Below are 20158 nucleotides of genomic sequence, written 5' to 3'. Positions count from 1 at the left end.
AGACCTAATGACTATTATTCATCCCCACCCCTTAATAAAAATGCCCCGGTTCCTCGCTATGGGGGGCAGCGCTGAAGATAGAAGCTCGTCATCAGAATGGTCTCACCGGAGCACTACCAGTCGATAGCGACCTCCCAGCATCTCCGGTATGGACGGACCAACGAGCAGGCTACCGTCATCATCAGTACCAACTACGCACCCCTCTGGACGGCAAATTGTGAAAGAGTCATACAAGAGTGCGCCGGTCACCCCGAATACATATATTGATCCGCCGCGGCCGGCCAGAGAAGGCTGCGAATGGGTCTGGTTTCCGGCAGGCTATTGGGCCGAGCGCGAAGTCGCTGAAAGCCCTGGAAAGGTCATGAGACACTTCAAATGGCGAAAGCGCTCTGGCAAGAGTAGCTCCGGCTGGGATACCCAAGATGGTTTGGAGAACTCATCCAGTAGTCTATGGGATCATATACCAAGGATTTCCCAGCCTTTACCTAGCCCCCTTCCTAGCGAGGACAGCCATAACCAGTCATTTCAGGGGCTATCATTCAACCGCCATGGCACGAGCAGCGAGAGCGGCAAGTCTATGTTCCCTCTTAATCGAACGACACAATCACCACTGCCCAGCCCCTATCTAACAGAAGAAGCCCACGTCCAGTCTTTACAGAGATCACCCCAATGGTTTCAAGGCAGCGAAGGTGGTATTTCATTTTCGGGACCGGCTAGACCGATACAAAGCTCACCACTTACAATAATAAGTGGTAATTCAGACTCTGCTACTCCCCTTGCAACTTCTGCAAGCCAACTGCCAAGCACTTCGGGAGCTTCAGTTTCGCCTATCGTCAATTTACCTACAACTATGCCCGACGCCAAACCTAGGAAATCGTTCTTTTTAAGGCTCTTCCCGGACCATAGGCTAGTAAGTCGAGGGAACGTGTTTGAGTTTCGATATACCCCTAGTTATCTCTTATTCCCCCAAGTGTACCTGGGCACTGACGAGGACATTACACGATTGATGTAGAAAATCAAGAAGATGTACAGCGACAATGACGCATACGACTATACGGCAAGCACGGTGACGGGGGCACAAGCACAACTCTTGGGTCACGGTCACAGCCGTTCGCCTGCGCCGCTCATGGGTCGCGCGGCATCGCTACTACGCGAGCAGAGCAAGAGGCGGCGTTCGTTTAAGCTCTTCGGAAAGAGCCCCTGGCATCGCGAGGCGTCTGCCAGCTCTGACGTGAGCACCTCAAGCTCCATCCGCGACGTGCTCCGGGGCCGGACACCTGTCACGAGCCCGGTCTCGTATATCGGTGTGTATCTCTAAGACCCCTACAGTTTGAGACTGTTACAATAGTTATATAGAAGAACAGATGGGAGGATAGGCACAAGCGGACTAGGCAAACAAGAGACGGCCTGACTAACAGATTTATATAGAACCGGCGCATGCATTTTGCGCGGAGTTCCCTGGCGGTGTAAGTCTGACGACTACAATATTTGCGTTGACACTCGATCCGCTTACTTAACAACTAGGAGGCAACTCGCATAAAGACACCCCCTCTGCGCGGGAGCGGCCATCATGCTTGCAAGCCACAGTCCTTCTTCTTCGATATCTCAGCACCACCGATCCACCACGGAAGCGGCAGCAATAGCAACAGCGAGCCTGAACCTTCTCGCGGCCCTGCACCTCTTTCCCCTTCTACTCCCGAGCGTAATACTGTGTAGGACCGGGATATGCAGGAGAGAGACAAGAGGAAGAGCAGCTCGAGCAAAGAGTGGTGGGAGGTGCCGGTGGCTCTAAACCGATATGAAACCGCAGCGCACGGCTCTTTCGAGTTTGACATGCCGGAGCATCTGCCCAACAGTCCCATGTGCCCGGCCAACAAGAGGCACTCATCCGGTGGCACGGGGATCTGCGTGTACCATGGCAGAAGGAAGAAGAGTAGAGACATGCTGGGCAATGCTAGGAGCGATGTTGATGACGACGACGGGGATAGATGGATATAGATAAGCCGTTGATTAGCTGAGATATCATCAGTTGTAGACGGAATATATTACTATGATAAAAATATCTTCGCTGAACCACGATATATTAGGTTACTCTTTTACAATATTGTTGTATTACATAGCACCAGAGATGAAATCTCGACGAACCCCGAGAACGCTCGTTGAATGATCGAACCAGCAGGGCATAACGCAAAACATTGCTCGGTCCGAGCCAGTCCTACCTCCAGCTCCTAGATTAAGAAGGCATCCCTGCTCCCGTCTGATTCGTAGTGAGTCCCGCTATGCAAAGCCTTCCTGTAGATATTCTAGCTGAGTCCCCAAGAGCAGCCCTAGAACCTAGGACCCCTCGGGATACCGGTCCATCCACAACCACCATCGCGGCCGCCGGACCGGCGCGGCGGACAACACGTAGGACATCTAGTCGTGGGTCTGGATCTTGTGGTCGCCCTTGACGGCCTCGGCGTAGGTAGGCGGGGCGTTGCCCTCGTCGTCGTGGGCGTCGGAGGGACCAGCAGACGAAGAAGCGTTGTGGTTGTTGTCGGTAGCGCCGTAGTTTGGCTGCGCGTTAGAGGCAGACTTGGGATGGGCCTGAGGGCGGGCTTGGGGCTGGGGCTCCTGCACGAAGACGTAGGTGACGTGGGCGCGCTCGCTGTCCTGCGGCACGACTTCGTACTCGTACGACTCGGGGAACTTGGAGATTATGTACCAGGCGTGTATGAGGCCGGGGAGCTGTGGGATGGTTAGAAAGAATTGAGATTGAGATTGGGATTGGGATTGATGCGGATAGGGTATGCATGGGGGTGGATATCGTGGGTCGTGGAGTATGTGGTAGGGTAGGGTGGGACTTACGTAGCCTAGTACACATAGCAGGACGTTGATGATGGAGTCGGCGGAGCAGAGACCGGTTTTAACCCAGACTATTAATTATATTGCATCGTTAGCTATTTGCCTCTAAATCGCAATCGGCGGTTAAATCGCAATAGTAGTTGATGGCTGTTCGTGGCCGTTGTGAGATGGATTGTCTATCCACGCAAGGCAGACGAATAACGAGGGCTCGTGGGTGAGGGGGGGCAAGACTCATTGGGGGGATGACGTACCCGGCAGAGGGGGGAATAGGATAGCCAGAAGGCCGAGGAACAGGTCCGCGGAACACATGTTGATATGATTTTCGGTTTTCCTTTTTTTACGTATGTGGAAGGGAAATAACAATAAGGAAATCTAGAAATAAATTGCGAAGAGTGTTGTGTTGTATAGAGGTGGGTAGGTAGGTAGGTATGTGTATAAAAGAAGACTAGGTAGGTTTAGGAGGATCGTAAGTTGCAGAAAAGTTGGTGATGAATGAATGGGGCGTTATGCGAGCTGAGTCCGGGGGTGGGTAAGGACAGTATGGAGGATTACTTCATACCTTCCTCGTTGGGGGACGGGTACAGGGTTGAGGCAAGCTAATTCTAGCGCTAGGACCCGGGTATTTTATAGTGGGTGATGTATGACGCTACGTTACCGCACTGTGTTCTTGGATTGATGTGGCTCCTTCTTCTGTGGCTGACAGCGGAAGAATAATTAGGTCGTCCATGTAGTTCAGGAAATTTAAATTTCCTGTTACGCCTCAATCCGCAACAACACTGGTAGACTTTGGCGGTAGAGTAAACGAGTTCCGAGACCCTCTTGACGAACTGGCCGAAAACATACCTAACGAAATGTTCCAAAAAAAAAAAAAAAAAAAAAAAAAAAAACATCAAGCCCGTTACTCGGGTTCTCAGCAAGCCCTTAGACACTGGATTATCCAACAAAATCATGGAGGAAGGTATGTTGAATCACAACCAAGACAACCAAGACAGCTACAACCAGCTCCTCCTATCACACAGCGTAGATGTATCCAAGTCTGAACTTATAGAGGAAATCAAGGGAGAGGCACTAGCATTAATTTCTCTAGGCCGGCCTTCCATGGTACAAACTAGCCAGACTCCGATGCCAAAAATATCGCCACAAATTGATAGCCAGCAGCCGGAAACTACTACAGAAATATCATCAGCACTCAATAGCAATACCAAGGCATTAATTAATCTGAATGCGCTTTTAGGCCGGGAATGGAACGGGGCAACTCGAAGTGCAACTATGATCAAGCCTTGCACAGATCATGAAGAAGTCGGAAGGCTTGTCAGAGACGATGCGTTACCGACAATGCTCAAGCTAATGATATTATGGGTTTTAGCGGTTAGGTCGTGGATGTCTCCGAGGAAAACTGTTCGATTGCGTGGAGGGAATGCTAGCTAGCAACTAGCGATACGTCGTCATTTTCGGATATTTAACGAAGGAAAGGTCCGAGGATGTAAAGAGGTAGGGGCAAATCGTATAATGAGAAGCAATCATGACAATGTTAGTTACGATATGCCTCATAAACATATAGGTTTTCATATGAGTCTAGGTATTCTACACCGTCAATGAATTTTTAAGATGGGAAAGCCTACTTAACAGTTAAAAGGGGGTAGCTATCACTTTTATGGCAGTTAACTACCAGGTAACCTAACCTAAGGTATTTAGAAAATCATTCTCTGCCCCCTTTTTGTGGTTATTTTTTTTTAATTCCCCCTTTTTTTGAATGTTGATTTAATATTCATAATTAGTAAGCTTCCATAGAATGCTCAAGATTTCTTTCTTAATGTGGCTACTTATTATCAATATTCTATCATGTAGTATCTGATATGACTACCGAACATACTTTCTATGCCCTCTTCGTGGCTAGAATCATCACAACCGGTGTCCTAGTCTTAACTTGTTTCCCTTCCAAAGCACGCTCTAACTCATCCCAAATGTCTTGTATTTCTGACTCTTGGATGGGCGGTTCCCAGGTAGCAGCATAGCCTTTGAGCCACTCGATACCACACATGTCACACCAATCATCATCTTCTACCCAGACTTTCTCCTCGCTTTCCTTGACCCTGCTTTCAACTGTCCTGTCATCCAGCATGAAGCTGTCGAGAGTCCCCTGGGTATTGATGTATATCCTCTTTAAAGCCTCCCAATCTTTCTCGGGGAACTCCAAGCTTTCAAGTGCAGTGTTGTTGATTTTACAAGCCCTCTCACATATCTCGCCTTGAACTTTCTTCGAAAAAGCATCCCAGACAGCCTTATAGGCCCTTACAGCCCGCTCGTTTGCCTCAATGAGCGGGCGAGTATAATATGTGATCGCAAGCGTCCCACCAGCTCCAAGCTGCCTCCCGAATTCCCTGATAGCAATTTCCGGCGTAGTCCAATGAATACACTCGCACGCGGTAACCAGATCGACAATACCCGATTCAAGTGAGCTTTCCTCGGCAGTTTCTTGAAGGAACTTGAATTTAGACTCGGGGAACGATGTCTTTTCAAGTATGAATTCTCGGGCGAGCTCAGCATATCCGTCGTTAGGGTCCGAGACTATGACGCTGTCGAAGCGACTAGCGAGGACTGAAGAGACGACCCCACAACCAGCGCCAATATCATGAGCTACGGACCAAGCCGTCCCGGCTTTTTGGGCATGGTAGTTATAGATGCGCTCGAAAAACGATTGCGGGTAGGCTGGGCGGTAGGCTAGATAGTTTGACCAGTCGACACCTTGGCGGGCAGAAAATGCAAATTTTTTGCCTGCAATATCTATGCTACGCTTTGAAATTGGAGCAGAAGCCATGGCGAGATAATGTGTGAGGTGGAAGCGCGATGGAAATTTTTGGATGAGATTGCCCAAAAAAAAAAGAAAAGAAAAAAACCCCCAGAAAACACTTCTACTATAAAGACCGTCTTCTTCCGAAGAATTGTCCCCTCTTATACGTATATTGCCTCACGTAGTACAGGGCGGAGGTTTAAACAAAGCGAATACGACATTGCGTATCAAGTATCGTGATGTATCCGCTCTTGTGACGTTCCTAAGTTGGAGATGGCACTCCCCGGAATGGAGGGACAGATAAGACATATACATACGCCCGAAGCATGGTGCCAATTTAGGAACTCCAGAATAATAGAAATCTGGAATGTAAGTAAATAACTTGGCCTGAATTGGGAACCTGGCTTAACCTAACCTTAGGTACCTAAGGCACCTAAATTACCTATTATTTCAAAGATTTCTATCAGTTTAAACGCAAAACATCTCTGTTTCCATTGGCAGGCAATGAGTTAAAAATTAATTGATCAAGTACAAAGCCATTCCTATACATAAGGGCTTACAGTAGCCTTCTCTGAGGCTTATCTAGGCCAATAAGCTAAAAGGTCCCCCTCCTTCAGCCAGTTTCGATAATCGGAAAGGGGCCTCACAGTATGCATAGGTACGCTTTAAGAAGCACATTTAAGACATTATGAAAACCACCACGCAATCATCCCAATATATCAAAGTAGATAAGCCATATCAGGTTGCAGTATCTGTCGAACATACTGCTACACCACTAAAAGGTAATTTCGTAATAATGTTTAGGCTATTACAGTATAATATCTGATAGTATACGAGCGAAGAAGATAAAGCAATAAAGAGGCGATTTTGGCCACGGATATGTTTTCTATATTGGAGAGCAGGAGCTTGGCTTGTACTATAATTGCTTTATTGAGGCATTTAAATAACCAGTGTAGTGGGAGAGTTGGTTGACAGTGTCCTTCCGATTTGGTTTCAATGACCAAGATAACAATATATCACAATACAATAACCCTTCGTTGCTTTTCTTTTCAAATGAGTGACGCCGTGGACAACTACCATAGTCAGGTACCGCCATTGAAAGAGTGTCCGTAAGCCCCTGGTTGGTCCTGCACCTAGACTGTTCCCGCAGAGAGTCAACATTCCAACTGCTATACTCCTGACTCTTAACTGAAGAGATAGAAACATTCCATGGAGAGGAAGCCATGACCATAGTTTGAGGCACAGTTGCCGCTGTTGTACGCAACAGTCTGCGAAGCACCCTGTAAAGCTGTTAGATTGTTTTTTCATGGCGGCATTTAATCTAATATATGTTAGATCTTGGGTCTTTTACCTGGCAGCCTGACTGAGCATAGAAGGTGCAGTAGCACGTGTAGCCCCCCGGAGCATCACAGTTGGCGATGTTGGCGCTATTGTCGCCATTGTATGAGTATCCATAGCAGCTACCATCGGTGGACGGGAAGACAGAGGTGAGGTAAGAGGAGCAGCCGCCGTCTGTATAGTAGTTGATCTGGAACCCGCTATCTCGCGACTCTATTTCTCCTTTAGCAGCATCTCGCTCCGCAATATTTCCAGGCTTCTCAGGAGTTGCCAATGCCGCAGCAAAAACCTGAGCGGCAAAGGGGAGCGCGAGAAGAGAAAAATGCATGATACTGGGTTGGATAGTAAGGTATGTATGGAAGATTCCTTGGTGGCCGATTTGTTTAGAGAAGATTCGAGAGCGATGTTTACTGACTACTTAGAAGATAGAAAGGCGAGTGAAAAAGGGTCTATATATATATACTGATTTTTTTAATTCCACCTACCCTTTGGAGCTTGATACGTATATGTGTATAAGATGATATGGGGTGGAGACTAGTAGGATCAGTCCATTTACAGCTGCTTATACTACCATAATCCCGCAGTCTCGTAGAGTTTTGATTACCAATAGTATTTTAAGGGGGAAATAGACTATCCACTACCATCTCACGTTCCAAGACAACATTTCGAGCGTGAGGTTGTCTTTACTAACAAGATACTATCAAACTAATGATAACTTAGGAGTTTTACGTACTGGCCTTCAGTTAAAGTGACCAGTTCCGAGAGCCCCCTTTACCTACCTCCTAGGTACATAATTATCAGCTATTAGCTATTTGGTCACTGCGATCCAACTTATTTAACTATGTTGTTTGTAACTTGTTGTGTCATATGACATTTACCTCTTTGGCGCTCTGGGTATACGTGAGTACCTACCCACATAACAGACACGACTTATTCTTAATCGTCCCCAATAACACGCATTTGGTTGACTTGAAGGTTATTAGATATCATCCAAGCTAGCCGCTATCCCAGGAGATCTGGTGCGGTGACATCCTCAATACTACTGCATCTCATCTCAGCTCAACCGGGAATAAAACGGCAGGCTGAAAGCGCTTATGTGGACATAGAAATAGATTACAAATTGAGCCTCTATAAAAGATCGATCCCCCCTTCACTGCAGTATAACACCGATGACCCGAAAATCCAAGCCAATTAACAGGTTCGGACAGGTGCTGACCACTTACACTATTGAAATACCTAGTCAAAATCTATAGGGGCATTCCACTCGGAGCTCTAATACTCCGCTACAAGCTAATTTATAATATAGTTTTTCTTTGCCGTATCATATTCAAACATGCAATTGTTAACAACAACTCAACAACTGCAAGTAAGACGCTCGTAACCCGCTTCTGTTTGAGAGATAACAAGCTGTCGCCGTAACCCAATGAAGACGAGATGTAAGCCAGTCATGGGCCCCGGCTGCAAGGGGAAGAGTTATAATCTGTATTGAGACTGTTGGCTTATTATTTTGTGCTACGCCTGGAATGCAACGGTTGCACAAGGTAATATCCTAACTCAATACCCTATCAAAGCCTTTGTGAGTGTAACCATCAAGTTCGTATCTGCCGGACTTAAGCCTATAGGCTATAATCTCACATGAAATACATGAAAATGATCAAGTGCCGTCCCAAGGATAGTAAGCCGCTAATACCCTTGTCAGAAGACTAAACTGCAAGATATAGTTACACAACTTACCACGCTTACTGACTGGCTGTGAGGCTCTTAAGGTAGGTATATCAGTAGTCCTAAGCGCGCTTACGTAATGCCGCTATACCGTGACATACATAACTTTTACTCTTTCAGAAAGTTATTGTGTTACTCGAAGACATTCGCTAGCTTTCTATATATGTGTACCTTGGGTCTTTACATACCTAAGTACCTAACCTAAATATAGATTTTATACAGGCTAACCTAGTATGATAGGAGAGTAATTTGGAACTAATCTGCCCGCTAGAGATAAAACACCAACACATGATTGAAGGAGCTAAAATCTCATAACCTCGTATTAATGGTTGCGCTTTTATCTGGAATTGCAACATACGTTGGCGAAAAGTTGTCTTTCACTTCATTCATACAATCTAGCCCATACCTTACTCATGCCGTTACATTGAATCCACAACTTGTCCGTAAATATTAGTCAGAAGCTGACGCCAGCTAAAAAGGGGGCCGCTGCTGGCGATAAACCTTTACCGCCGACCGCCATCTACGCGTAAGTCTCGTAAGACTAACCCTATTATGAGATATATCACGATACTTTGTCCCGCTCTTCCGCGTCCTATGGAAAGCTCTTTGCCGGGTACCCGATGATGGCTCATCGTTACTCGTAGGACTAAGAGGCACGGGTTTTAAGCAACGACTTAACATCCAGATATCAGGTCTGCTCCATCCAGACAGTGTCGAGATTTACTCACTATCCTAATTCATCATGATACCCCGGCGTTCCGTTTTAGTAGCCGCAAGTGGCACATTAACGGCTGTGGTTGCCTTAGCTGCATCTGGGCCGGTCTTAAATATCGTTCAGATCGAAACAACTCCCAATGGCTTCACGAGTTCACCTAGGGGGTGGAACCCTTTCGGTATAATTGCAAACCCTAGTACAACGCCGGACTTTTCATTCAACCAGACTGGAGTGATAAGCCAATGCGACGTACTCGCGAAAACCACTGCACTTAAAGACGCCGGATATGTATATTGCAGTCTCGATTCTGGATGGTCTGTAGGTGGCAACGGCGATGAGTTCGGACGTATCATTTATGATTCGTCTATATTTGATATTCCGAGCTTGGCCAGCCACTTACACGCTGAAGGTTTACTCCTGGGCGTGTACGTCGTACCCGGTGCTTTCATCGCCGACGAGGCGAAAACTATCTTTGGGACGGACGTCACTATTGGCTCGGTATGCTCTGGCGATAACGGCTTAGCTCGCTGCAATTTTGATTATTCCCAACCGGCCGTTCAAGATTGGCATAATTCTGTTGTGAACCTATTCGCTTCTTGGTAAGTTTTCACATCAAAGATAAAACCCGGCCGTTTGAAGCTAAGACTTTAGTAAAAGGGGCGTCGACTTCATCAAGCTTGATTATGTGACGCCGGGGTCACCATCAAATAACGTAAACCTGCCTCCTGACTTGAGTGGCGAGGTTATTGCGTATCACCAAGCAATTGCACAATCGGGACGGGAGATGCGTCTGGATATTTCGTGGAAGCTGGACCGTTCACAGGAGTATTTCGACATCTGGGAGACGAATGCTGACTCTATGCGCACCGACCAAGACATCAATAATGGCGGGGAGACTACATTTGTCTCTTGGGAAGTTGTCCAACGGGCCATTGACAACTACCGACAGTATATTACTACTGTGATGCTGTATAATACAACTCTAACCACTTATCCTGATATGGATAACCTGTTTGTAGGTAATCCTGCCTCAGTATCAGGAGTAACAGATGACGAGCGCCAGACTATCATGACACACTGGCTCGGAGCTGGTGCTAACCTTATCATCGGCTCTGATTTAACCAATCTTGATGCATTTGGGCTCAATCTCTTGACAAACACAGATGCTATTGCAATTGCTGACTTTACCTCCCATCACCCGATGCAACCCCGCAATCCAGGAACTGGCTTCCCCAGCTCTCAACAGTTACAGGCGTGGATCGCTGGGCCAGACGCGTCAGGAGTGGCGGTGGTGGTAATCGTTAACTACGGCCCAGACGAAGGCCAAGGCGGCTTTGGGAGTTCATTGTCGGGCGTGCAGACTATTAGGGTATCATGGGGTGACCTCGGGATTAGTGGGGGGTTTGAGGTCCATGATGTATGGGCTAATAATGATTTAGGGGTTGAGAGCTCGGGGTTGACTGTGCAGCTTGGGGAAGGACAAAGCGTTTTATACAAGCTCACTCAATCATAGAGAACTCCGGAAATAGAAGGATTAGTTAGTTGAGAATTAAAATTGAATAGTTATAGAGAAGTAATCGATACCCTCTTTCTCGGCTGATCTTGTTTTGTCGTCCTTGTTAGAATTATAGATGAGACACTTAGTTGTTCTAGGAAGAACCAAATAGAGTTGAGAAAAGTCTACGAAAGACGTACAATTACGTAAAACGTGCAACAGGTGCTAAGGAGACTTGACCAAGCCAATCAGATCTCACCAAGTAAATTTGGAGACTTCGGGGTCTCCCAATTGATGTACAATTGATGTACATATGTGTTACGACACAATATTTCCACTTCAGAGAATCATTTCGAGGCAGAAAAAATCACAAAAATTATCTTGCATCGAATTAATACATCAACATGCGAATCATGCAGAAAGAAAGGGGCTCAACCGGGATTCGAACCCGGGACCACTCACATTTTCAATCCCTTTTGGAAAGAGACCGGGAAGAGAGCATAGCTAACCCGAAGCGAGTATCTTACCACTGGACCATTGAGCCGTATTTTTGATGCTTTTGTTTTGATTGGATAGAATTTCGAATTTCTTGTCTTTGTTTATATGTGAAGCAAAAATATGTGGGTCTATATATATTTCTTAAGTTCTGGTAAGTTCGTAAAGTTGCACATGTAAAGTTCCATGCATGTGCAACTAACTTAATGTGGTAGCTTCCATTAACACGCTCCAGATTGGGGTAGCATCCGACCCTTTTTTTACACGGGTACTTTGGCTGGAGTCTGGGCAAGCGCAAGCCCCGGAAGGTGGACTTCTCCAAGATTGAGGCCATACAGGTACGTAATAAAATGTATGTAGGTACCGTACCTTAGGTACATAATGTATTTCTCCTTTGTCATTCGCACTTGTCATTTGTACTTGCATTTACACTCGCATTTACATTTACCTAACGTGACTTCTTTTAAGCTGCAAGTTGCACCACTTCCAAACCACTTTTCAGACAGACCATTTCTTCCAACTAATCAGCTGCCTTTCTTTTTGACGCCTATACTTTTTTAACTTTGCTATATGCGCCTTCGTTGATCTTTTGAGTCCGCGCATAACAAATTTCCCAACCCATACCTCCTGATACTACATATAGCAACCCCCCCTGGTCTTATTTTTTATTTTTTAAAATCCAGTCGAGATTCAACGCTCAGCTACCATAAACGACGATGCTTTACTTGCTCGACATAGTTTCGTTTGGCTCGACGTAAAATGTTTCTTTCGAGCTTACTAGGTGCCTCGTCAGGCCGGAGGGCTTCCTTTAGATCAAGCAGGTCTAAACAATCCCAAGGTTCTCCTGATGTCTCCCCGTCGCGTCCCCGAAACTTTACTTCCTCTACTCCTGAGTATCTTTCCGACGAGTCGCAAATCCAGCCTGCTAGCCAACCGCCGCCAGATGTACTCGATCTAAACCAGAACCTCGAAAGGCTCGCTGCCCTCTTTCCCAATATCCAAGTCGAAGTCTTCAGGGAGATGCTTGCATCCTTTTCCGAAGAGTCGCGATTATTCATCATCACGGACAAGTTGTTAAAGAACCCTGGTGAATTCGTCAAGGGGCGGCGGAGAGCTAGCGAGCATACCGGCTCGGACTCGAACGCTCTAGTCTCGCGAACAGAGGCATTCAGAACAGCGGAATACAAGAAGGCAGTGCGTACTTTAGCGGCACAAGAGTTCAAGGGTTTACTATCTAGATCCTCGATCGACGCAGTCTTATCCGAGTTCAACTATTCGTATCTCGACGCGCGACAGACCCTCGTGGATCTGTCTTCCAAGACGTGGAAATTCACTATATCTTCTTTTTTCTTTCGTCGTAAGCCCGTGACTTCTGCTGAGGCCGAAACACATCCTCTTATCACATGGAAATCCGCGGACGATGGGTTGATGGTCCCGACTTTAAAGGCAACCGGTAGTGCCGAATTGGATAGAGAGCTGTTCGAAGAGTTGATAATACCATTAAAAGAACGCGAGCAACTACTGAGAGAGGAAAGGGACCGCGCTATGGCCGTTTCATTACTTACGAAGGACGCCGAAGCTCACGAAGCTATGTTTGAGTGCAGTTGCTGTTATTCGGATGTGATTTTCGAAGAGGTTACCGCATGTACTGCCGAAGGGCATATAGTTTGCTTTAACTGCGTTCGCCATTCCATCACCGAGGCGGTTTTTGGGCAGGGATGGCAACGTAGCATCGAGAAGGAAACAGGTGCTCTTCGATGCCCTGCTGTGGCGTCGGTAGAGTGCGAAAGCTGCGTATCACCTGAGCACATCCATCGAGCTATGCAAGGGGAGAAAAACGGAGATGAGATTATACGCAAACTTGAACAACGACTAGCAGAGCATGGACTTTTGTCTAGTGGCTTGCCTTTGGTTCGATGTCCCTTTTGCACCTACGCCGAAGTCGACGATCTATATATACCAGCCAGCATATCTAGACCTAGGATCCGTGTCAGCAATATTCCAAACTTTATCATCATCTTCATTTGCTTGATTATATCTCCCCTTTTATTTCCCATTCTCATATTAGCGTTAGCCTTTGCCGTTTTGTGCTTGAATCGTTCGGTTAGGGATTATATATCTTGGCATTTAGGAGCGGCCATCATAAGGTACCAGCGTCGCCGCCGCGGGTTAAAATTCAACTGCCAGAATCCAACCTGCCGACGTTCGTCTTGTTTATCATGTTCGAAGGCGTGGGTGGATATTCACGTCTGTCACGAGTCGTCTCTTGTCGCCCTACGCACGCAAGTAGAACAGGCGATGTCTATGGCGATCAAGCGTGTCTGTCCCCGGTGCAGCACATCCTTCGTCAAGACAGCTGGATGCAACAAACTGACCTGTCCCTGCGGCTATAAGATGTGCTATGTCTGTCGCAAAAACATCGGCACTCCAAATGAAGGCTACCAGCATTTTTGTCAACATTTCAGGCCCGAGGGCGATGGCCGACAATGTACCGAATGTAGCAAGTGTAATTTATGGGAAGCTGAGAATACCGAGGAAATCCTTCGAAAAGCCAAGATAGAGGCAGAACAGAAATGGAGAGCATCCGAGAAACGCGAACTGTCCGACGCAGAGAAGGCGTATCTCGAAGATGGCGTAGGCAGCTTCAGTCGAGACAAGAGTCTGACATGGCTGCTTCCAAGCGGTAAAGTCCCGAGCATTGAAGAGTTTTGTGATTTTGTTATAGAGACCTTGTTTGTATAGCGGAACGGACCGAGTTGGGCACGGAGTTTTGGTAAAATGGAGCATTATCTGGTCATCGACTGAACCTCTCTTTGAAGTTGAAATTTGAACGCGAACCTCGCATTGGGAACGGGCGTATGAGAGTATATCGGTCGTATGGTAGGGAAAGGGATAGGAGGCCATCTGTATGTTATACCCATTAGTAGCATCATACATGCAACTATTTGTCACAGGCTACGGCCTCTAGCAACACTATTATATACAATGATGTAGCCATTATTTTGACATAACCTGCTATTAATCACTAGGGCCTACTGTTGTCCGAAGCCCCTGTGTTTATAGAATACCCATATATTTGGAGTACTTGCATAGATCCCTCCACTTCAAACTGAAAATGTCCTGTTGACCCAAGTTAAGCTACATACATACCTAGGTTACATACATCATCTTTTTATATCGACGCCCAACCTGACTAACCAAAATAAAAATAAAAATAAAAGGCGAAACAAAAAGGAAAACTCCCAATGCTAACAATTAATTAATGCTCCCATATATCATCTCATTTCATCTTATCCAGACTCGTACACCCATCCTCCTCCCACCAAATCCCCCACCCACAACCACAGCCAGCCAACCCCTTGTCCCAGGGGGATTCACAACTTCCCGCCGTTTCCGCCGCCGACGAGTTCGGCAGCAGCGCCGGAGATAGCCAGACGGCCCGTCTCCTTGACCTTGGTCTGGAAGACGACCTTGGAGGGGCCTTCTTTCCACATCTCGGTGACGAGGGTCTCGCCGGGCAGCACGGTGCCGGCGAAGCGCACCTTGACGTTGCGGAACGGCCCGAACTTCTCGTACACGGCCTTGCTCGCCACGCCCATCGAGCATAGCCCGTGTAGGATCGGCACCTTGAACCCGCCCATCTTGGCAAAGCTCGGGTCGATGTGGAGGGGGCTGTGGTGTGGTTAGTATTGGGGTTGCTAAGCTGGCGATAGGAAAAGGAAAAAAAAAAAAAAACTTACTTGTAGTCGCCGCTAAGTCGGTAAATAGCAGCCTGCTCCTCGGTCGTCTTAGTCTCGACGATAATATCCGGGTGTCTCTTCGGCGGTGCGTTAGCAGCAGTAGCCGCGCCTCGATCAGTCGGTTTCTTCTGGCCATCGAAACCCCCGCAACCTCTCAAGAAGACAGTAGCCTCGTTGTAGAAGAGCTCTTCGTTAGTTTCGGCGTTCACGGTGGTGACGCCGTATTTGAGGATAGCAGCGTTGCCCTTGTCCACGACTTCGATCAGCTTGCCGAAGTTCTTGGTTCGGGCCGCCGTTGGGATCGGGTACTTCTTGACCTCGAGGTACTGCTCGCCGTGCAGCAGCATCATGGGGGAGAACTTGGGCACTAGCTCGTCCATGCTGAACGGCATATTGGTGTCGAACTGCGGGATCACACCGTACGTCGGTAGCACCTGGAAGTTCTCGTGGCCTTCAAATACGTACTGTAGCTCGGTCCTCTTGGCGCCGATGCCTAGGTTATAGAGCATGCTGTCGCGCTCCGTGTAGGTGTACTCCGTAGGCTGGGACTTGGCAGCCAAAGCATTCTTTTGGGCTTCGAGATATTTGTTACTCTCGGAGGGAGTCTGGGCAAAACACAAAAAGTCAACATCAATAGTTCATTTGGTTGCTAGACTAGAACATATTACATAGGTAGGTATATATACATGATAGCCCGAATAGGAGGACATTAAATAAAGAGGGCTCATCATACCTTAGATGCCCCTCGCTTGTTCGCCATGTTGGCCATCATCTTCCCCACCGAGTCTTGGGATTTCTCAGGGTGGTCTGCTCGGCCGTCGTCAAAGTCGACAATCTTGGGCCAGTTCTTGGCGACCTCTTCGGGAACCAGCTTAACATCTACCGGGAAGCCAACACCTCCTGACCGCTGCCACCTTGTCCGGCCACACCAACCGCTGCCTACTTCGTATAGGTAACCTGTGGGGTTCTTAGGCACCTTGTCGCTGCAGAGAGCAAGGACGAGAGGAGCAATGTAGTCGGGCTTGAAGGCTTGGACTAGTTCCTCTGGCAATATGGTTCGGGTCATGGCAGTTCCGGCGTTAGGAGCAATGGTGTTGCAGTAGATGTTGTATTTGGCTCCCTCAAGGGCGATGGTGCGAGAGAATCCAAGGATACCACATTTCTAAGATTCGTTAGCTTTACCCGATTCGTTTTTATCATTCCACGTTTTAGTTACTTACCGCTGCCGCATAGTTTGCCTGGCCAAAGTTACCGTAGATACCGCTAGTTGACGTAGTGTTTACGATACGTCCATACTTCTGCTTAAGAAAGTAGGGCCAAGCTGCCTTGGTGACCTTGTATGTGCTTCGAAGGTGTACATTCAGAACGGGATCCCAAAGGCTGTCATCCATGTTAGTGAATGCCTTGTCCCGGAGGATGCCAGCGTTATTGATAATGATATCGATGCGACCAAAGCCGTCAATGGCGGCCTTGACGACCTTGTCACCCTCCTCAGAAGACGCCTTGACACCAACTGCCTTGCCGCCTAACTTCTTGATCTCGCCGACAACAGTATCGGGATCCACCAAGTCGTTTACAACAACTGACGCACCGTGCTTGGCAAAGGCAAGACAGTAGGCACGTCCGATACCAGCACCACCGCCCGTGACCAAGGCCACACGACCGGTGAAGTCTAACTTCTCACCTTGTTCGTTCGGGCCCAGCTTCAGCGACTCTTCAAGGAGAGCTAAGAAGTCGGCAGGACCAGTCGGGTACTGGGGGTTTGAGAAGTCGACAACCTTGTCCCACTTCTTAAGAATGGCACCTGGTGTATAGCTGTCGTCTGCCTTTAGGAGAAGACCGCTTGACCTTTCCCACCTAAGCTTCGCAACGTGACCACCACCGACTTCGAAAATGCTGCCATTCTCCTTAGTGTTGCTCTTGTGGACCAAAACGGCGACAAGGGGAACGACCCAGTCGGGCTTTAGGTTTTCCAAGACGTCCGGAGGCATAACGGTCTGGGTCATGCGACTCGCAGCGATGGGAGCGATGACGTTTGAGATGATGTTGTACTTGGCGCCCTCCTTGGCGAGGGTCTCGGTGAAGCCAACCATGGCCAGCTTAGCAGCCGAGTAATTGGCCTGACCAAAGCTGCCGAACAAGCCGGCAGCAGATGCGGTGTTGATGACACGACCGTACTTCTGCTTGCGGAAATGCGGCCAAGCAGCACGTGCACACTTATAAGAACCCTTAACGTGTACCTTCATGACCAAATCCCAGTCCTGATCCGTCATGTTCTTGAAGCTGATGTCTCGTAGGATACCGGCATTGTTGAGTAGAATATCGATTCGGCCGAAAGCCTTAATGGCGGTCTCGATGATCTTTTCGCCATTCTCGACGCTGTCGTAGTTGGCCACGGCTTGACCACCGGCGGCTTTGATTTCATTTACGACTACATCGGCAGCCTGGTGGTTGTAAAAAAAAACATGTCAGCGGACACGTTTGATATTTGGAATAATTGAAAGAAAGTTGAGACTCCTATTTACCTTTGTTGAATTGCCATCACCCTTAAACGAGCCTCCGAGGTCATTGACAACGACCTTGGCTCCTCTTGATGCAAAGAAAGTAGCATATGCCTTGCCCAAGCCACCACCAGCGCCGGTGACGACAACGACTTGGTCGTCAAAGCGCAATTCGCTTGCCATGGTGTCGTGTTCTGAAGCTCTGAAAAATAGGATACGAGGTAGGGGTTGATTAGAGGGAAAAGTTGGATGATAAATAATACAAATGTTGGGTCGGAGATGGCTTCTAATGCACGATTGGCAAGAGAGCAGAACTTAATGATAGAAAAAGCTGGCTTAATTACGGGATGATAGGTCTAAGTTCCTGATAATAAAGAGTTGGTCAATGTGCCGCATTTGAACTCCGGCTATTCAGCCGAGGCAGCTTTCGCATGAGCTGCCAGGAATGCCGAGGGGCCCCAGATTGATCCACTTTTTCAAAGAACCAGGCCATAGCAAGCTAGCTATACTTAATTGGGTATAGCCCTCGGATTTAGCAACTGTTTCTACCCATAGGTACTTAGGTACTTACCTACCTACCTATCCTTCGCGCCTTCTTTACAAGACCGTTCACATGCCGACAAACTCTATGTAGGTAGACTCTGAAATGCTTACGAACCTTGTATGAAGTCATGCGTACGCTATGTGTATTGCGCCTCCTATATCACTATCACGTGTGCTATTATGTCAGGAATGCTGGGTCTAAGATTATAAGACTCTAAGATTACCTAACCTAAGGCAGGTAATTAGCCGTAGTTACATGTACATATGTATAGGTAGGTAGTTAACACAATATGAAAAGCCGAAGTTTTGTATTGCCGCTTCGCGGGAGATTAGAATTTTGAATCTACCAAGTATTTCTCTTTAAGGGCTTGCTTATGATCGGTTATAGCATTTAGACTCACAAACCTCATAACCCAAATTCTAAGCAAACAAATGTATATTTGTATAGTTACTAGGTATGCACTGAAGATTTATTAGTCCCAATCATCAACCATCCCATCCGAGCCTCTGAACCAAAACTTCCCCGCATTTCCCCATCCCCACAAAGTTAGCCCGGGAGAGAGAGGGGAGCTGATGCTAATGACACTTGCTCTATGTAATGTTCTATCTATGCATCCTTAAAACGTGCTATATTGGAAATCCCATGCGTGTAGTCCCGTTGGGGTAAATAAACATCAAACGCCCGAATAACCGAACATACAGTACCTGTAGCCGATCACGAGCATCACAAGTATAGATGCAATAAGGTCTGCTTAAATGGCTACAGCGGAGATAACCGACGACAAGAGCCCTATATGCATGCCATTTATACTCGAACGGTATAAGCAATATAGCGCCTCTAACTCTACTCGGCCCTTTATCGTCGGACTGAATGGCGTGCAAGGCGCTGGGAAGACAACTCTGGTAAAAGCCCTTGCCTCGAAGCTACAGAATGACCAAGGTCTACAAACGTTGGTCTGCAGCATTGATGATTTTTACCTGCGACATGAAGATCAAAAGGCACTGGCAGAGTCTCACCCGGACAATTTGTTAGTCCAGGTCCGAGGCGAGCCAGGTACGACAACCTGCACCCAAAATCTTAAGTCAGAAGGATATTTATTCTTATTTGATTCTAATGCTACGGTTATGTAGGTACACATGACATGAACTTAGCTCGAGATTTCTTCACGGCTTTATGTAAGGGTCAGCCGGTTAAGATTCCTCAATATGACAAGTCGGCCTATTCGGGCCAGGGCGACAGGGTCCCAGAATCGCAATGGGAGACGATTAACGGCCCGGGTCAACCCAAGATTCAGGTGGTCATCTTCGAGGGCTGGTGTGTTGGCTTTCGGCATTTGAGTCCTGTAGAGGTGTCACTCAAGTGGAATTCGCCAAGCAGGACGCTACACCGACACCCTTTAGAACACCTGAACTTCATCAATGAGCGCCTCCGGGACTACGATGTCATCACAGACATGTTCAATGCATTCATCCACATCGACGCCGGAGATACCGAATGGGTGTACGACTGGAGGCTAGAGCAGGAAGCCATGTTGCGGAGGGAGAAAGGGGCAGGTATGACGAACGAGCAGGTCGTCAAGTTCGTCGATGCCTATTATCCCGCGTACGAACTTTTTTCCGACAAGCTGAGAGATGGGCTGTTCGCCGACAAACCCGGATGTCAGTTGAGATTAATTGTCGGCAAAGACAGAAAAGTCAAACAGACAGTCATCGTTTGATACGCGAACAAGCGGGTATCTTACCAAGTAGCCTCACTTAATGTGACAAGGCCCAATAGCATCATTTGTTGCCGTACATAGAGCACCGGATTGAAGGCGCAAACACCATAGCTCCAGTCCATGTTATAATAACAGCAACATTACAGCCCAAGCTAACGCACAGCCGTATATCCTTCCCTTTAGAATGAGTTCGTAAAAATCCGTCGGCGGTAAGTTATCGGTCACGGAGAGCCTGCGGTACCGCGTACTTGCTTAC

At 47.5% G+C, this 20158-nt stretch overlaps 9 protein-coding genes and 1 non-coding gene across 10 annotated transcripts; 5 read left to right on the top strand and 5 right to left on the bottom strand.

The window, feature by feature from the left end:
- Positions 1-148: 148 nt before the first annotated feature.
- On the top strand, positions 149-1998 carry F4813DRAFT_396127 (uncharacterized protein; the record flags this gene model as incomplete). Its single annotated transcript, XM_049247788.1, has 5 exons — positions 149-910; positions 1013-1304; positions 1429-1466; positions 1525-1702; positions 1811-1998. The coding sequence occupies 5 exons, from the start codon at positions 149-151 to the stop codon at positions 1996-1998; spliced, it is 1458 nt and encodes a 485-aa protein (XP_049099966.1).
- Positions 1999-2415: 417 nt separating this feature from the next.
- Positions 2416-3153, bottom strand: F4813DRAFT_389264 (uncharacterized protein; the record flags this gene model as incomplete). The annotated part of the gene is made up of 3 exons (XM_049246802.1): positions 2416-2727; positions 2848-2915; positions 3096-3153. 3 exons carry the CDS (start codon positions 3151-3153, stop codon positions 2416-2418), a joined length of 438 nt encoding a protein of 145 aa, XP_049099965.1.
- A 556-nt stretch (positions 3154-3709) lies between these two features.
- On the top strand, positions 3710-4588 carry F4813DRAFT_358748 (uncharacterized protein; the record flags this gene model as incomplete). Its single annotated transcript, XM_049243267.1, has 2 exons — positions 3710-3802; positions 3893-4588. Coding segments are annotated over exons 1-2 (386 nt in total), but the record flags the coding sequence as incomplete, so codon positions are not given.
- Positions 4589-5888, bottom strand: F4813DRAFT_358745 (S-adenosyl-L-methionine-dependent methyltransferase). The gene has a single exon (XM_049243266.1). The coding sequence runs from the start codon at positions 5660-5662 to the stop codon at positions 4721-4723; it is 942 nt and encodes a 313-aa protein (XP_049099963.1). The 5' UTR covers positions 5663-5888; the 3' UTR covers positions 4589-4720.
- A 931-nt stretch (positions 5889-6819) lies between these two features.
- On the bottom strand, positions 6820-7301 carry F4813DRAFT_389261 (uncharacterized protein; the record flags this gene model as incomplete). Its single annotated transcript, XM_049246801.1, has 2 exons — positions 6820-6915; positions 6987-7301. The coding sequence occupies 2 exons, from the start codon at positions 7299-7301 to the stop codon at positions 6820-6822; spliced, it is 411 nt and encodes a 136-aa protein (XP_049099962.1).
- Positions 7302-8859: 1558 nt separating this feature from the next.
- On the top strand, positions 8860-11046 carry F4813DRAFT_358743 (glycoside hydrolase family 27 protein). Its single transcript, XM_049243265.1, has 2 exons — positions 8860-10009; positions 10068-11046. The coding sequence occupies exons 1-2, from the start codon at positions 9438-9440 to the stop codon at positions 10921-10923; spliced, it is 1428 nt and encodes a 475-aa protein (XP_049099961.1). The 5' UTR covers positions 8860-9437; the 3' UTR covers positions 10924-11046.
- Positions 11047-11332: 286 nt separating this feature from the next.
- Positions 11333-11449, bottom strand: F4813DRAFT_t70. Its single transcript has one exon. It is a non-coding gene; the product is annotated as a tRNA-Pro (tRNA).
- A 295-nt stretch (positions 11450-11744) lies between these two features.
- On the top strand, positions 11745-14412 carry F4813DRAFT_358741 (uncharacterized protein). The gene has a single exon (XM_049243264.1). It carries the CDS (start codon positions 12160-12162, stop codon positions 14140-14142), a length of 1983 nt encoding a protein of 660 aa, XP_049099960.1. The 5' UTR covers positions 11745-12159; the 3' UTR covers positions 14143-14412.
- Positions 14413-17554, bottom strand: F4813DRAFT_358740 (NAD(P)-binding protein). Its single transcript, XM_049243263.1, has 4 exons — positions 16361-17554; positions 15874-16302; positions 15141-15745; positions 14413-15072 (listed from the first exon to the last, which is right to left on the bottom strand). The coding sequence occupies exons 1-4, from the start codon at positions 17411-17413 to the stop codon at positions 14775-14777; spliced, it is 2385 nt and encodes a 794-aa protein (XP_049099959.1). The 5' UTR covers positions 17414-17554; the 3' UTR covers positions 14413-14774.
- A 1190-nt stretch (positions 17555-18744) lies between these two features.
- Positions 18745-20033, top strand: F4813DRAFT_67328 (P-loop containing nucleoside triphosphate hydrolase protein). Its single transcript, XM_049248750.1, has 2 exons — positions 18745-19238; positions 19316-20033. Exons 1-2 carry the CDS (start codon positions 18941-18943, stop codon positions 19900-19902), a joined length of 885 nt encoding a protein of 294 aa, XP_049099958.1. The 5' UTR covers positions 18745-18940; the 3' UTR covers positions 19903-20033.
- The last annotated feature ends 125 nt before the right edge of the window (positions 20034-20158 follow it).

Source organism: Daldinia decipiens, assembly GCF_022478715.1.
Source record: "Daldinia decipiens strain CBS 113046 unplaced genomic scaffold F4813scaffold_15, whole genome shotgun sequence".
NCBI classification, from domain to species: Eukaryota; Fungi; Ascomycota; class Sordariomycetes; order Xylariales; family Hypoxylaceae; genus Daldinia; species Daldinia decipiens.
This window is presented reverse-complemented; position numbering and strand designations above follow the sequence as displayed.

What these genes read in the sequence shown, in the direction of transcription:
- F4813DRAFT_358745 (XM_049243266.1), bottom strand. Translation starts at nt 5,662, where the DNA reads ATGGCTTCTGCTCCAATTTCAAAGCGTAGCATAGATATTGCAGGCAAA.
- F4813DRAFT_358743 (XM_049243265.1), top strand. Translation starts at nt 9,438, where the DNA reads ATGATACCCCGGCGTTCCGTTTTAGTAGCCGCAAGTGGCACATTAACG. An exon ending in GTGAACCTATTCGCTTCTTG is followed by an intron (nt 10,010 to 10,067) that starts GTAAGTTTTCAC and finishes CTTTAGTAAAAG; the next exon opens with GGGCGTCGACTTCATCAAGC.
- F4813DRAFT_358741 (XM_049243264.1), top strand. Translation starts at nt 12,160, where the DNA reads ATGTTTCTTTCGAGCTTACTAGGTGCCTCGTCAGGCCGGAGGGCTTCC.
- F4813DRAFT_358740 (XM_049243263.1), bottom strand. Translation starts at nt 17,413, where the DNA reads ATGACGGATCAGGACTGGGATTTGGTCATGAAGGTACACGTTAAGGGT. An exon ending in AGGCAAACTATGCGGCAGCG is followed by an intron (nt 16,303 to 16,360) that starts GTAAGTAACTAA and finishes AACGAATCTTAG; the next exon opens with AAATGTGGTATCCTTGGATT. An exon ending in CGACTTAGCGGCGACTACAA is followed by an intron (nt 15,073 to 15,140) that starts GTAAGTTTTTTT and finishes ACCACACCACAG; the next exon opens with CCCCCTCCACATCGACCCGA.
- F4813DRAFT_67328 (XM_049248750.1), top strand. Translation starts at nt 18,941, where the DNA reads ATGGCTACAGCGGAGATAACCGACGACAAGAGCCCTATATGCATGCCA. An exon ending in CCAGGTCCGAGGCGAGCCAG is followed by an intron (nt 19,239 to 19,315) that starts GTACGACAACCT and finishes ACGGTTATGTAG; the next exon opens with GTACACATGACATGAACTTA.